The 16,337-nt window shown below is 48.3% G+C and overlaps 2 protein-coding genes across 3 annotated transcripts; one reads left to right on the top strand and one right to left on the bottom strand.

The window, feature by feature from the left end:
• Positions 1 to 608: 608 nt before the first annotated feature.
• Positions 609 to 7,172, bottom strand: LYSMD1 (LysM domain containing 1). 2 transcript variants are annotated; one of them, XM_075283263.1, is made up of 4 exons: positions 7,075 to 7,172; positions 6,746 to 6,960; positions 4,292 to 4,599; positions 609 to 3,293 (listed from the first exon to the last, which is right to left on the bottom strand). In XM_075283263.1, the coding sequence occupies exons 2-4, from the start codon at positions 6,908 to 6,910 to the stop codon at positions 3,125 to 3,127; spliced, it is 642 nt and encodes a 213-aa protein (XP_075139364.1). In that variant the 5' UTR covers positions 6,911 to 6,960; positions 7,075 to 7,172; the 3' UTR covers positions 609 to 3,124. The 2 variants fall into 2 exon arrangements, with proteins under 2 accessions (XP_075139364.1, XP_075139363.1); XM_075283262.1 differs by having other exon boundaries at positions 6,746 to 7,172.
• A 173-nt stretch (positions 7,173 to 7,345) lies between these two features.
• SCNM1 (sodium channel modifier 1) lies at positions 7,346 to 15,882 on the top strand. Its single transcript, XM_075281223.1, has 8 exons — positions 7,346 to 7,409; positions 7,581 to 7,651; positions 8,047 to 8,135; positions 9,525 to 9,622; positions 12,813 to 12,904; positions 13,085 to 13,242; positions 15,355 to 15,490; positions 15,588 to 15,882. Exons 1-8 carry the CDS (start codon positions 7,359 to 7,361, stop codon positions 15,685 to 15,687), a joined length of 795 nt encoding a protein of 264 aa, XP_075137324.1. The 5' UTR covers positions 7,346 to 7,358; the 3' UTR covers positions 15,688 to 15,882.
• Positions 15,883 to 16,337: the final 455 nt, after the last annotated feature.

Raw genomic sequence — 16,337 nt, 5'->3', positions numbered from 1 at the left:
CGCCAATATTCACGCAACGTGGTACATGTCTGGCGTAAGAAAGGGCTTTGCGGCAAATCTGTATCACAGATTAAATATCCCCCCTATACATGAATACTAAATATTATATAGATTTTTTCTGCCTATCACAAAGGCTATTCTTCTCCTACCTTTAGATGTCTTCTCCGCGCCACCGTTCGGTAGAAATCCTGGTTTTCGACGGTATGCAAATGACTTCTCTCGCAGCACCGGGGGCGGACCCCAGCGCTCAAACAGCACTGGGGGCGTCCCCCAATGCTGCGAGAGAACTCTCCAGCGCCGCCTCCATTTTCTTCATGAACGGGCTCTTCACGTGTCTTCTTCCGGGGGTTGGAATCAAACTTCTAGGCCTACTTCTTGTCAGGCATGCGCAGTCGGCTGCCCGAGGCAGAAAAAATTGATAGGATCCCTTTAACCCCTTCCATTCCAAAATATATAAATTATACAAGATTAAGCAAAAATTTCAGTATAACCCCTTCATGTATAGCAATATAGATAGTATCCCCCCTCCCCCCCCCCAAAAAAAAAGTCAGTTCATAAAGAAAATAAAAAATCTTTGTTTTCATTTCAATTTTATTATTTTTGGCCAACTTTTTGACAGAATAACATTAAAAGTAATAAATTATTTTATACAAAATGTCTACAAAACTAAAGCATTACGACTTTTATTATAAAGAGCAAATCACAATCCGACTATAAGGCTAAGGCCCCACGGGACGTTCCGCGGCAAACAAGCGTTACGGGAAAAACCGCAGCGGCAACACATCACGGTTCTTCCCGCAACACTTTAGACAGTACGTTTGCAGAGTTTTCCTCAGTGGACTTTCTGTTACAATTATACCTATGGGGAAACCGCTGGCGTTTCCGTATATATAATTGACATGCTGCGATTTCCAAAACCACGCCGTTTTTGGAAATCGTGGCATGTCCGCACCGCAGTTTTTACCACAAAGTGGGCATGGGATTTGCTGGAATTTCATCCACTTTGCCCTTACTGTAAAATGCCGCGATTTTTTTCACAGCGTTTCCGTGTCGTGGGGCCCCGGCCTAAGGTGGTTTTCAAGGACTCCTATCCTCAGGATAAGTCATCCATATAATGGAGTCCAACAATCGAGCACAACTACTGATCAGCTGATTGAAGAGGTCGCAGTGTTCGGACGAGCTCACCAAGAACAGCGCCATTCATTTTATAGTGGCTGCACTGGGTATTGCGGCTCAGCCTCATTCATTTGAATTGGACTGACCCACGATCAAGTCATGTGACTTATGACGTGAAACCTGGCCCTATCAGGATCCTAATCCCTGAAAGCCCCTTTAGGCTAGGGTTACATGGCGATTTTGTTCGCGTGACCAAAGATCGGCGTGTAGCCCTGCGACTCTTTCAGGAAGTTGCACTGTGACCACGACTTCTAGTCTCTAGCCTCAAACTAAGGCCAGCGAGGTATACATATCGCATAGTACCGTGCCTCCATTACAGACAGATCAGAAAACCGTCCATGAATCAGCGTGTAGACTATTCGCTCATATACAAGCCCTCTGCCACAAGGGCGCCATTAAACCGACATACTATGTACACACGGTCCGATGCAACCTCTAAACTATTGGCCTAATTCACACACGTTTGCTCATTCGATCCCAAAAAAAATAATTTAAAAACGGGGAAAAAAAGAATAAATATTTGTTCATGGCACAAGATCACGCTACAGCTTGTAAACACGTACAATGATCATGGCGGCCACACGTTAGACAGTAAGCCCCTAAAAACCATGACATCTAATATGGCCGATCATACGGTCGCAGCTCTCCTAGACCCCTGACTAGTTTGCCTAGTTCTATAGTGTTCAAGAGTTACATAAACAGCGCCACCTCTATTCACAGGTTGTGCGTGGTACTGCAGTTTAGCCTCGTTTACATCAATGGAACTGAGCTGCAATACCGATTTTTGGCGAAAAGCAGCCAAGTTTTTCTAATGAGGCTGATAGACAGTTCAGGTGCCTGAGAAAGCTGGGTGACAACTAACCATGGGGACATATCAGAACTGTGTTGTAGTTACAGTATAACCTCAAATATCCACGTCTTATATAAGTGAGGTTCAAAGGTCGCCATCTGCTACGGGCGAGCGACCCGGGACTTTAACCCCGCGTGCAGCTCGGCTGCTTGAAATCTGACAGTCATGTGAAAAACAGAAAAAAAATAAAAAAATCAGCAAAAAATGTCCTCAGATTCCAGCCTGACCGGTGCTGCAGGGTAATAGACAAGCTCACGCATCCACCTCCTACAAAATAGGTTACAAAAAATAGATTAACAGCAAAAACGGCGCTTTACGGCGCATTCTTCGCAGCGGTGCAGAAAAGCAGCTACCTAACAGTAAACTAGAAAGGCTTATAGGCACAGAGACACAGAATTATTGCAGGAACCAATGGAACGACACATTTCCAGGACAATGGCGCCCCCACCTGGGGTAAAGTTGTAACAGCTGTACAGTGATATTAGGACTATAGACATGTCCAGAAGTATGTGACCCCCCCCCCACCTTCCCAAGATGTCTCAGACACATCCATATAATCCAGCATACAGAAGTTTCATAGGAGGTCAATGGGTTATCGTGGCGCCCTCTGGTGGCTCTATGGCTAAGAAAATCCATCCGATACAAACCCAAGCTACACAATGCCAGGTGGCTGCCGGGATAGTGTAAAGCCAGGTCATTTTGTGTCTGAGTGCAAGCAAAGGTCCCGGGTGAGGTCGATGGGTTCGGTGAAGGTGTTTTTGGGGGTTGCCTTATTTTTGCCATGGGGTGTGTCAATATTAAAATTCTGTGAAATATTCATGACTACGGCATCTTCTCTGTGCATAGGATTTCTCATTTATAAACCCTGAGATCGAAAACAAAAAGATTTGTTCAAAAAAAAAAAATCTCAATAAAAAAAAAAAAAATTCTAAAAATTTGGGTAAATTTACACATCAGAATTTTAGCCACATTTAAGAAGAATTTGGAATTTTCGGCGCCCAAGTTGAGAAAGTCACGTTTTAAAATAATTTTTGAGAAATTAAAAAAAAAAAAATTAAATTAAAAAAATTTTAAAAAAATAAAAGAAACCAGTAGAGGTCAGAGTTTAAAAATTTCGTCTTCTCGATCTCGGAGGGCGGTCGCCCGCGTGGTGACAGTGAGAGGGACGGGGCCGAGTCGGGAACGCTGAGCCGTTTGAGGGGAGCCCTCACTTCTGGGGTCTTGGTAGCTGGCGGTTGCGCTGGGGGAGGAGTCTTGATCCTGAGAGCTGAAAGTACAAAAATATAATTAAGAATGTGTCGCCCTCTTGTGGAGGTGAGTAAGGGGGTTGTGTCAAGACGTAAACATAACAGGGTGAGGGGCCTGTGTCCTCTGTAGGAACAGGCAATGGTCGCACGTGTGCAGTGCCGCTCCAGTCATCTCTATGGGACTGTCGGAGAGAGGCCTAGTACAGTGTCTGGTTTGTATGTGGCCCCCCATTCCTGTGGTCGGCGGGGGTCTTTACAATTGGGCCGCCACCGATCACAGACATATCAGATACCCTGTAGTAGTAAGTTTATAGGGATTAGTCAAACATGGCCGCTTTCTTCCAAAAACAGGACCACATTTCTGCCCCATTCGTCACCATGCAGTACCACACAAAACCTGTAGTCAGGTGGGGCAGTGTTTTGGGGTTTTTTTTACCAGAAAGCAGCCATATTTTTATACCACTAAGTTTAGTTCATTCGTTTCTTGGAAAGCTGGGTGTCTGCTAATACGGTTCCCGCTCAGGACTACCACCCAGCTTTCCCAGGTGCCAGATTCTTACAACTTGACGTTGTACTTCAGGGGTCTAGGAAAGCTGGGTGAGACATTTGTGGAGGAATTAAGATGGCTGCCGCTTACAGGACGCATTCCAGTCCAGGCTTTATCGGAGTTGTCACCCAGCTTTTCCGGACCCCTAAATGGCAAATCTTTTATATGGGGGGGTCAATCACCACTAAAATCTACAATAAAGAAAGGCTTTGTCGCCCGACTACAAGATGTCTGCCCTCACACTGACCCGTCCCCTTTAGCGGTGGCCATATTAGCGCACCAATAGATCGAATATGATCAAGCACAAAATGGCCGCCACCACTTTCTTAAAGTGACAGGACCGCTTAAAACAATCCGGCAACGTAACAAGATGGCGGATGAAGGCGTGTCACTTTATGGACATCATTGACCAATCAGATATGGACGTTGGATATCCTTGGTTCCTACGGGTTACAGCACACGTGTACTTACCTGGACTCCACCTCCTTCATCTTCTTGACCGCCGCCCTCTTGGAGACGCGGATTTTGGTGTCCAGTTTGCTCATGAAGTCAACGGCGGAGACCTCGTCCTTGCGGGCGTCCACAGACATACTGCGCTGAGGGCGGCTCGCCGTCCCCTCTTTCTGGGCGCCGTTTTCGGTTGTAGTACCCGAATCCTCCGTAGGATGCTCCCCATTGGTCAGCTCCGGCTGTTCGGTCAGGACGGGGATGCTGAGGTATTTTTTGAGGAAGATGGAGTCGTTGGTGTAGAGGCGATTCGCTCTTTTGATCTGCTCCATCTGAAAGAGACAAGTCAAATCGGAAGAGGAACTGAGTCACGTGACCACGGCGTTCGTGCGATTCGAGTAAAGGGGCCTTCTGTTACCCCACAATGGCGGTCATGTGACTGCGACCGTCGCCATTTCCATCAATCTGAATGCTGCTGGGCCGCAACACGGGGACAAGGCATCCACGTACCTTGCGCCCCATAACATTGGGAATATTCCAGAACCCTCACAGCCTACAGGGGGGTAACACCGCATCACGCTAGCGGTCACACAGCTTTCCCAGAAACGGACGCAAGAATATGAGGCAAGAACAGAAAGTCACTGAAATTCTCCAATTTTTAGGGGAAGTTCCCAAACCACAGGAGGGCGCTCATTACAACATACAGGACACTGAAACTGCCCCTGACACGGCATGTACCATATAAATGCCCCCACAGGGGCAAATCACAGGGCACATGACATGACAGCACGGGGGGACAATTCTGACACGGCATGCTGGGACTGATAGTTCTACAAGAATTAAGAAACATAAACCGCCCGTGTGTCCCAAAAACTGAGTCTGCCGGTACGTGAGGAGCTATCAACCCTACTAATAGAGTCGTGGGCATGCTGGGAGTTGTAGTACTACCCTGTGAAGATACATGGCAAGCCATCAACAGGCTGAGAGTTGTAGTACCCCCGAAACCAAAGGGTTAACATTCTGCCTGTACGTAAGAAACTACTGACCCTACAAATAATGTGGACATGCTGGGAGTTGTAGTTCCAAATCAAGAGACGATATATAAGCACAGGGCAGTGTTTTGGGCATGCTGGGCGTCCTAGTCCCCCCATCATTACTCACCGTGACCCCATACTTCAGCGCCAGCCTATATATAAGCACGGGGCAGTATTTCGGGCATGCTGGGAGTTGTAGTTCCCCTACGCCAGCCTATATATAAGCACGGGGCAGTGTTTCGGGCATGCTAGGAGTCATAGTCCCCCCATCATTACTCACCGTGACCCCATACTTCAGCGCCAGCCTATATATAAGCACGGGGCAGTGTTTCGGGCATGCTGGGAGTTGTAGTTCCCCTACGCCAGCCTATATATAAGCACAGGGCAGTGTTTCGGGCATGCTGGGCGTCCTAGTCCCCCCGTCATTACTCACCGTGACCCCATACTTCAGCGCCAGCCTATATATAAGCACGGGGCAGTGTTTCGGGCATGCTGGGAGTTGTAGTTCCCCTACGCCAGCCTATATATAAGCACAGGGCAGTGTTTCGGGCATGCTGGGCGTCCTAGTCCCCCCGTCATTACTCACCGTGACCCCATACTTCAGCGCCAGCCTATATATAAGCACGGGGCAGTGTTTCGGGCATGCTGGGAGTTGTAGTTCCCCTACGCCAGCCTATATATAAGCACAGGGCAGTGTTTCGGGCATGCTGGGCGTCCTAGTCCCCCCGTCATTACTCACCGTGACCCCATACTTCAGCGCCAGCCTATATATAAGCACAGGGCAGTTTTGGGCATGCTGGGAGTTATAGTTCCCCTACGCCAGCCTATATATAAGCACGGGGCAGTATTTCGGGCATGCTAGGGGTCCTAGTCCCCCCGTCATTACTCACCGTGACCCCATACCTCAGCGCCAGCCTATATATAAGCACAGGGCAGTATTTCGGGCATGCTGGGCGTCCTAGTCCCCCCGTCATTACTCACCGTGACCCCATACCTCAGCGCCAGCCTATATATAAGCACAGGGCAGTGTTTCGGGCATGCTGGGAGTTATAGTTCCGCTATACTATCCTATATATAAGCACGGGGCAGTGTTTCGGGCATGCTGGGAGTTATAGTTCCGCTATACTATCCTATATATAAGCACAGGGCAGTGTTTCGGGCATGCTGGGAGTTATAGTTCCGCTATACTATCCTATATATAAGCACAGGGCAGTGTTTCGGGCATGCTGGGAGTTATAGTTCCGCTATACTATCCTATATATAAGCACAGGGCAGTGTTTCGGGCATGCTGGGAGTTATAGTTCCGCTATACTATCCTATATATAAGCACGGGGCAGTGTTTCGGGCATGCTGGGAGTTATAGTTCCGCTATACTATCCTATATATAAGCACGGGCCAGTATTTCGGGCATGCTGGGCGTCCTAGTCCCCCCATCATTACTCACCGTGACCCCATACTTCAGCGCCAGCCCCGGCAGGGTGTCCCCCGGCTGCACCAGATGTTCCACCTTCCTGACCCGGGCCGGCGAGTACGTGGACTGGACCAGGCTACCATAGGAGCGGGTCCTGGAGCCCCGCAGCAGCCCGGAGTCGCCATCTCTGGAGGACATGATGATCCTGCAGCACAATGAGGCTCCTTCTCCCCGTCACATGATGTGCACTAAGAGGACATAACTCAATTACAAGTGCAGAACAGACAACATGTTGTGCATCACATGACCCCGCCCGGGAGGGGGGATTCCAGTAATGGATATTACACAAGCCCCCTCCTCACTTCCCATTTACAAGGCACCAGCCGTTCTGGAAGCCCCCTCTATGGCATGGACTTGTCAACAGCAACTGGCCAGCGGTGACAGCAGCGGCGCATCCTGGGACGTGTAGTCGGAGGGCCCTGCAATCACGTACGTACCTGAGTCAGACAGGACTACATGTCCCGGCATGCATCGCGCCACGCGGCAGGGGGGTGACGTCACTGGCGAGGACAGGCGCGGCGGTGACCAGCAACTACATCTCCCGTGAGGCTTTGCGCGTAGCTACGGCGGCCGGGAAGGGCTCAAGATGTCGTTTAAACGGGAAGGGGACGATGGCAGCCAGCTGAACGTGTTAAAGGTGAGGAGTGGGGGACTACAAGTCTAAGCATACCCTGCCCTTGTGTGGGCTCAGTGCCTGTGGTGAGGACATGCTGGGATTTGTAGGCAACTAATAACACGAATATGGGGTTGGGGGTCAAACCTTAAAGGGGGAACCTTCAAATCTGATCCTGATTTTTTTCCCCTACAGAAAAGAAGAGTGGCCGACCTATTGGCCAGCTACATCCCCGAGGACGAGGCGCTGCTCCTGGCCAATGGCCGGTACGTGTCCGGGGGGCGTCACCTGACCACAAACAACCGGGACAATGGAGGAATCGGGTTGTCAGATGATGGCTCCTTCACGGGACCCTGCGGAGGTTGTCGGCTACTATCAGGGGGTGACGGCTGACAACCCCAAACCTAGGACTATACAGTAGTCAGGAGTCTGCTGCACCGTACTGTAATACGGGGAGGCGGAGCTTGTTTATAACTCCGCCCATGATTGTAATATTAGCCCGCGGAGTTGTCGTCTCATCACTGAGGGCAATCCCGTATTATTGGAATACACTTGTATAGTCACCATTTACGTATAATCTGGATTATTGGTCTTTTACTCTAATTTTGCGCTAATATCCAGAGTGGACGCTTATGTCACCGCCTTGTGTGTTTCCCGTCAGGTACGCCTGCACCGTGTGTCACCACAGACCGGTCTTTGATACCATCGATATGCTGTCCGTGCACCGGAGTGGGAAGAAGCATGTAGCGTGTGAGTACACATGTAATACGTCACCGTTACGGTTGAACTGATCTTGAAATTTCAGGATCGTTTTTAAAATCCGATTTCCGATCATTTTCCATTCGAACCTGATTCCGATCCCAATGCAAGTCAATGGGATTTTTTTTTAATTATCGAAGATCGGATTTTAAAAACGATCCTATTCACTACACAGCATGGAGTCCAAAAATTGTTTAGATTTTTGGACTCTATGCTGTGTAGTGATTAAAGGGGCTCTATCAGCAAAATCATGCTGATAGAGCCCCACATATGCGTGCATAGCCTTTAAAAAGGCTATTCAGTCACCGGTAAAGTTAAATTAAACTACCCCCCCCCCCCCGTTTTAAAATAATAACCTAAAAAAGAATGTGATCTACTTACGCATTGTGCACGCTGGGCGGGCATTCAGGGTGTGTCTTCATCTTCTTCCACGCCTCTTCTTCCTCCGATGTCCTCCGGTCCCGTCTTCTTCCAGCGCTCGCGAGCGGACACTGATATAAAAAACTGCCTGTGCGCATGCGCAGTAGCATGCGGCTTCTACTACAGCTACTGCGCATGTGCCCAGGCTATCACTGTCCGTTCGCGAGCGCTGGAGGAAGAGAGGACCGGAGGACATCGGAGGGAGAAGAGGCGTGGAAGAAGATAAAGACACACCCTGAATGCCCGTCCAGCGTGCACGATCCGTAAGTAGAGCACATTCATTTTTAGGTTATTTTAAAACGGGGGGGGTAGTTTAATATAACTTTACCGGTGCCTGAATAGCCTTTTTAAAGGCTATGCACGCATATGTGGGGCTCTATCTGCAGGATTTTGCTGATAGAGCCCCTTTAAAAAAAAAAAAAATCTCCCCCTGGTGTCCGCTTACCTGCACAGATCTGCTGCTGCTCCCCGTTCTTCTCGGTCCGGTCCTCTCTCATGGACATGCCTTCAGAGCACCGTGCGTGCCCCCGCCTCCCTAGGCTAGTGTTACACATGATGGGAGTAGGCGGGGCTTGTTGTGGCTTAGGAGAGTGTGGGTGGGGGAGCGGCAGCGGATCTGTGCAGGTAAGTTGAGCGATTGGGATCGGAATTCCGTTCCCGATCTTTTTTAGGCTGGATCGGAACCCGATCGCGATTGTGAAATTTACTCGTTCGCCGATCAGGATCCGATCTTTTCCGATCTCGATCGCTCAACCCTAGTCGCCGTCCAGGCTGCTGTGATCACATGACAACACCTCCTACCAGGATCAGTCATATCCTATGTGACCGATTCGCCCAGAATCTACATCAGTGTCCAGGAGTATACAGCTATCTGATAGGATGTGTACACAGATGTGGATGGTCACTGGGGGTTATTTTGAGGGTTCCCCCGTTTATTGTCTCTTCTCTCCCCTCTTCCAGGTCTGCAGAGATTCTACGGGAAGAAGGCGGCTCACAAGAACGAGGTCCAGAAGTGGCAGCACCAGCAGTATGTCCGGGCCGAGGAGGCCGGGGAGCAGGTCTGTGCCCCTGGGGGAAGTACTCTATGTATATTGTGACTTAAAGGGATATTCCCGAAAGCAGTCGGGGTGAGAGCGGAGGACCCTGAGTGACTGGAGTGATATTGTGGGTGAGTGACCACCGCTCCATTCACTTCTGAGGACTGGCAGCCAACCAAGTGCAGCGCTCCACAGTCCTGCAGAAGTCAATGGAGCACTTGGTTCATTCACATACCAGTTTATTCACATGGGCTTCTCGGGACCCCTGTTCTCGTGGTCGCTGAGGGTCCCGGTGATCGGACACACTGCCCATCCCGGCATAGCGAGTAAGTGTTATAAGTAGGAAAATTCCTTTAGTAGGGGTCGGTCATCATTTACAGATCAGCAGGAGTCCGACAACCAGGCACCTGGCCGATCAGCTGTTTGCAGAGACAGCGCCTTGACCTCTTCATTTCTTACCAAGCACAGTGCCATGCATTGTATAGTGGCTATGCTTGGTATTACAGCTCAGCCTATTCACTTGAATGGGACTGAGGTGCGATCAGTCAATGTGACCGATGAACATAACACCACATGTCCTGTGAAGCAGAAACGTCGCTACCTCTCCAGTTAGCTGATCCGCAGGGTTCTCGGGTGTCAGACCCCCAGAGATCTTCTTTAATGCGAAGTCCACACATGGCAATAGACATCTGAAAATCTCACAGCAGCCGCATTAGACGCAGTCCCCAAAGTGTTCATGTTTTCCCCCCGCGTTGTACATTTTTGTTTAAGTTTAGGGGGGGAAATGCAGCATTTTTCAAAAATATATGTTTTCTTCAGTAATTTATTTTTTTTTTTTTTAAATTTTCTCAATAATCTTGGGATGAGATTGGCATAAAATGCTGCATTGTTTTTTCATGCTGTATTAAAAACACCTAACAAACGCCCCTCTAGGCAGAATCGCAGCGTTTTTGGCCCACAGGTGTCTTTAATACTTAGGACTTGTCCACATAATAGTCCATCCGTATCTGATCAGAGGGGTCCGACAATGGGAACCTGCGGCGATCAGCTGATCTGGCCGTGTCCCAGCACTGGAAGCTTCTGTTATGTACGGGGATCGGCTGCAGGGGCCTTATTACTTGTATAGGAGGAGACCCCCTGCTGGTCCCCTCGCACACCAGTAGCTTAAGGGGCCAGGGACACTGGTGACGTAAAAGATATCCTGACTAAGGACTGAAATAGGGACAGAGAGTGTGCACATATGGCCCAACACACTTCTATAATGTCCCCCCTCCAGTTACCCCCACAGTATAATGTCCCCCTCCATCTACCCCCACAGTATAATGTCCCCCTCCATCTACCCCCACAGTATAATGTCCCCCTCCATCTACCCCCACAGTATAATGTCCCCCTCCATCTACCCCCACAGTAATGTCCCCCTCCATCTACCCCCACAGTATAATGTCCCCCTCCATCTACCCCCACAGTATAATGTCTCCCCTCCATCTACCCCCACAGTATAATGTCCCCCTCCATCTACCCCCACAGTATAATGTCTCCCCTCCATCTACCCCCACAGTATAATGTCCCCCTCCATCTACCCCCACAGTATAATGTCCCCCTCCATCTACCCCCACAGTATAATGTCCCCCTCCATCTACCCCCACAGTATAATGTCCCCCTCCATCTACCCCCACAGTATAATGTCCCCCTCCATCTACCCCCACAGTAATGTCCCCCTCCATCTACCCCCACTGTATAATGTCCCCCTCCATCTACCCCCACAGTAATGTCTTCCTCCATCTACCCCCACAGTATAATGTCCCCCTCCATCTACCCCCACAGTATAATGTCCCCCTCCATCTACCCCCACAGTAATGTCTCCCTCCATCTACCCCCACAGTATAATGTCTCCCTCCATCTACCCCCACAGTATAATGTCCCCCTCCATCTACCCCCACAGTATAATGTCCCCTTCCATCTACCCCCACAGTATAATGTCCCCCTCCATCTACCTCCACAGTATAATGTCCCCCTCCATCTACCCCCACAGTATAATGTCCCCCTCCATCTACCCCCACAGTATAATGTCCCCCTCCATCTACCCCCACAGTATAATGTCCCCCTCCATCTACCCCCACAGTACAATGTCCCCCCTCCATCTACCCCCACAGTATAATGTCCCCCTCCATCTACCCCCACAGTATAATATCCCCCTCCATCTACCCCCACAGTAATGTCCCCCTCCATCTACCCCCACAGTATAATGTCCCCCTCCATCTACCCCCACAGTAATGTCTCCCTCCATCTACCCCCACAGTATAATGTCCCCCTCCATCTACCCCCACAGTATAATGTCCCCCTCCATCTACCCCCACAGTAATGTCTCCCTCCATCTACCCCCACAGTATAATGTCTCCCTCCATCTACCCCCACAGTATAATGTCCCCCTCCATCTACCCCCACAGTATAATGTCCCCCTCCATCTACCCCCACAGTATAATGTCCCCCTCCATCTACCCCCACAGTAATGTCCCCCTCCATCTACCCCCACAGTATAATGTCTCCCTCCATCTACCCCCACAGTATAATGTCTCCCTCCATCTACCCCCACAGTATAATGTCCCCCTCCATCTACCCCCACAGTAATGTCCCCCTCCATCTACCCCCACAGTATAATGTCCCCCTCCATCTACCCCCACAGTATAATGTCCCCCTCCATCTACCCCCACAGTATAATGTCCCCCTCCATCTACCCCCACAGTATAATGTCCCCCTCCATCTACCCCCACAGTATAATGTCCCCCTCCATCTACCCCCACAGTATAATGTCCCCCTCCATCTACCCCCACAGTATAATGTCCTCCTCCATCTACCCCGACAGTACAATGTCCCCCCTCCATCTACCTCCACAGTACAATGTCCCCCCTCCATCTACCTCCACAGTATAATGTCCCCCTCCATCTACCCCGACAGTACAATGCATTATAACGGTGTACTGGTGCCATCTGCTGGACAGACTACATTACTACAACATGCTAAGAATTGCAGTTCTTCATTGAAGCCCAGGGCACTACACGTCTGCTCCACTGCGCATGCGCAGTAATGGTGCTCTGTACTGCCCCAGGCTTATTGAAGGACTGCACATCCAGGGCACCAGAGCTGAGCACAATGTCTGCAGCCATTTCAGGGTATCCAGATGTCTGACTTGAATCTGTTCCTTATTCTTCAGGCCCCGGCCCCTCTTCTGGAAAAGACAAAGAGAATTACCCATAATGCATTGTTGAAGGCTGCACCATATAACAGCCGCTGCACCAGAAACAGGTACTAGACTGCACAAGTACTTAAAGGGGCGTTCTATATAAATGAAGTTTCAACCAGATTATTTTCAGTGCTGGTTGTCACTCCTGGACTCAGCAAAGACTATGGCAGGGGCCACGGTATTAATGTTGCTATTGATCAGTAGAGTGCTACTTTATATCACATTGTCATTGTTTATTCCAGGCCAGGAGATGAGGGAAGGAAGAGCAGCTCATCTATGGTGGAGGAACCTCCAAAATCATTGTCTTCTCCACAGAGCAGCTCTCCACTAAATAGTCCACCAGACCTGCCCAAGAACACAGCAGAGACGTCCTGTACTGAGCCAAGGAGCAGCTCCACAGGTGGCCATTGTAGTCTATTATATCCTGAATATATGTTATACTCCAGAGCAGCGCTCACTATTCTGCTGGTGCAGTCACTGTGTACATACATTACATTACTTATCCTGTATTATACTCCAGAGCTGCACTCACTATTCTGCTGGTACAGTCACTGTGTACATACATTACATTACTTATCCTGTATTATACTCCAGAGCTGCGCTCACTATTCTGCTGGTGCAGTCACTGTGTACATACATTACATTACTTATCCTGTATTATACTCCAGAGCTGCACTCACTATTCTGCTGGTACAGTCACTGTGTACATACATTACATTACTTATCCTGTATTATACTCCAGAGCTGCACTCACTATTCTGCTGGTACAGTCACTGTGTACATACATTACATTACTTATCCTGTATTATACTCCAGAGCTGCGCTCACTATTCTGCTGGTACAGTCACTGTGTACATACATTACATTACTTATCCTGTATTATACTCCAGAGCTGCGCTCACTATTCTGCTGGTGCAGTCACTGTGTACATACATTACATTACTTATCCTGTATTATACCCCAGAGCTGCACTCACTATTCTGCTGGTACAGTCACTGTGTACATACATTACATTACTTATCCTGTATTATACTCCAGAGCTGCACTCACTATTCTGCTGGTACAGTCACTGTGTACATACATTACATTACTTATCCTGTATTATACCCCAGAGCTGCACTCACTATTCTGCTGGTGCAGTCACTGTGTACATACATTACATTACTTATCCTGTATTATACTCCAGAGCTGCGCTCACTATTCTGCTGGTGCAGTCACTGTGTACATACATTACATTACTTATCCTGTATTATACTCCAGAGCTGTGCTCACTATTCTGCTGGTGCAGGCACTGTGTACATACATTACATTACTTATCCCGTATTATACTCCAGAGCTGCGCTCACTATTCTGCTGGTACAGTCACTGTGTACATACAGTACATTACTTATCCTGTATTATACTCCAGAGCTGCGCTCACTATTCTGCTGGTACAGTCACTGTGTACATACAGTACATTACTTATCCCGTATTATACTCCAGAGCTGCACTCACTATTCTGCTGGTACAGTCACTGTGTACATACATTACATTATTTATCCTGTATTATACTCAGAGCTGTGCTCACTATTCTGCTGGTGCAGTCACTGTGTACATACATTACATTACTTATCCTGTATTATACTCCAGAGCTGCGCTCACTATTCTGCTGGTGCAGTCACTGTGTACATACATTACATTACTTATCCTGTATTATACTCCAGAGCTGCGCTCACTATTCTGCTGGTGCAGTCACTGTGTACATACATTACTTATCCAGTATTATACTCCAGAGCTGCACTCACTATTCTGCTGGTGCAGTCACTGTGTACTTACATTACATTACTTATCCTGTATTATACTCCGGAGCTGTAATCACTATTCTGCTGGTATAGTCACTGTGTACATACATTACATTACTTATCCTGTATTATACTCCAGAGCTGCGCTCACTATTCTGCTGGTACAGTCACTGTGTACATACATTACATTACTTATCCTGTATTATACGCCAGAGCTGCGCTCTCTATTCTGCTGGTACAGTCACTGTGTACATACATTACATTACTTATCCTGTATTATACTCCAGAGCTGCACTCTCTATTCTGCTGGTACAGTCACTGTGTACATACATTACATTACTTATCCTGTATTATACGCCAGAGCTGCGCTCTCTATTCTGCTGGTACAGTCACTGTGTACATACATTACATTACTTATCCTGTATTATACGCCAGAGCTGCGCTCACTATTCTGCTGGTACAGTCACTGTGTACATACATTACATTACTTATCCTGTATTATACTCCAGAGCTGCGCTCACTATTCTGCTGGTGCAGTCACTGTGTACATACATTACATTACTTATCCTGTATTATACTCCAGAGCTGCGCTCACTATTCTGCTGGTACAGTCACTGTGTACATACATTACATTACTTATCCTGTATTATACTCCAGAGCTGCGCTCACTATTCTGCTTGTATAGAGGTTTGTACACATTCAGCAGTTTCTCACATCTTGCCGTCTCTCAGGTATCTGCAGACCGTCTCAGTTAAAGAAAAATAGCAAGAACAAGAATAAGACACAGAAATCTTCAGATAAAGGGGAGGAGCCTAATGCTGACCCTGAGAGGAGGCGAGTAATGGAGCACCACCTGACCCTGAGGAGGTAGGTACTGCTGGTGACTTCGGCTCCCCCATGTGGTCACTCCCTGCTCAGGCACTCTGTAGTACTTGCTCACACTCTCGGCTCCTTCTCTCCGCAGCTCTGGGTGGATTCCAGACGGGACAGGGAAGTGGGTGAAGGACGAAAACGTGGAGTTTGACTCTGACGAGGAAGAACCTCCAGAAATCCCAGCGCCATGACGGGTCGTCCTGATATGGAGAGAAAGTCGGTCTACACAAACAAGCGTGACCTGGTGACCCAACCCATCCTCTCCAGTACACGCATGTAACCTGCAGTTCATCTTATGGCCTGCTAGAGGGCGCCATATCCTCATACATTCTCTGCTATACGGCGACATTGGGGAAACAGAATGTAAATTGTTATTTATTACTGTAAAGGACTTGTCATATAAAATATATTTTTCTATAATTTTTATTACTGGCGTCGTTATTGTTTTTGTGAACTAATTAATCATCTAATTTAAAAAATATGTAATTTTTTATCATATATCTTACAAGTTTGATGCACGTGGGTGTGTTTGTAGACCTATCCCTGAGCGCCTTAATCGGCTAGGATCGGAGTCTTCCCCTGCAAATCACCCCTATAAAATCATGGTATGGTCCACCACCCCCCTCGAGTCTTCTGATGAGTTTACTAATTTAGTATAACAATAACCCATTGCTAAATATCCCCGTGACAGCGTCATACCTAACTAGAGATCCCAAGCATTATCCTGGAGCGACCACTAGAGGGAGCTCAGTGCATAGGAAGTTATACAGTTACCACTGAACTCAATGGAATCTGTAAAATTCTCCCTGCACTAGGCTCCCCCTAGTGGTGACTGCAGAGA

This window comes from Leptodactylus fuscus, chromosome 7 (genome assembly GCF_031893055.1).
Source record: "Leptodactylus fuscus isolate aLepFus1 chromosome 7, aLepFus1.hap2, whole genome shotgun sequence".
Lineage (NCBI taxonomy): Eukaryota > Metazoa > Chordata > Amphibia > Anura > Leptodactylidae > Leptodactylus > Leptodactylus fuscus.
The sequence above is the reverse complement of the archived record's forward strand: the minus strand, read 5'-3'. Positions and strand labels throughout refer to the sequence as shown.

Coding starts and splice junctions, on each gene's coding strand:
- LYSMD1 (XM_075283262.1), bottom strand. CDS start 6,910: ATGTCCTCCAGAGATGGCGACTCCGGGCTGCTGCGGGGCTCCAGGACC. Junction 4,600..6,745: donor CGCTGAAGTATGGGGTCACG/GTGAGTAATGAT, acceptor TGTCTCTTTCAG/ATGGAGCAGATCAAAAGAGC. Junction 3,294..4,291: donor ATGAAGGAGGTGGAGTCCAG/GTAAGTACACGT, acceptor TTGTACTTTCAG/CTCTCAGGATCAAGACTCCT.
- SCNM1 (XM_075281223.1), top strand. CDS start 7,359: ATGTCGTTTAAACGGGAAGGGGACGATGGCAGCCAGCTGAACGTGTTA. Junction 8,136..9,524: donor TGGGAAGAAGCATGTAGCGT/GTGAGTACACAT, acceptor CCCCTCTTCCAG/GTCTGCAGAGATTCTACGGG. Junction 9,623..12,812: donor CCGAGGAGGCCGGGGAGCAG/GTCTGTGCCCCT, acceptor CTTATTCTTCAG/GCCCCGGCCCCTCTTCTGGA.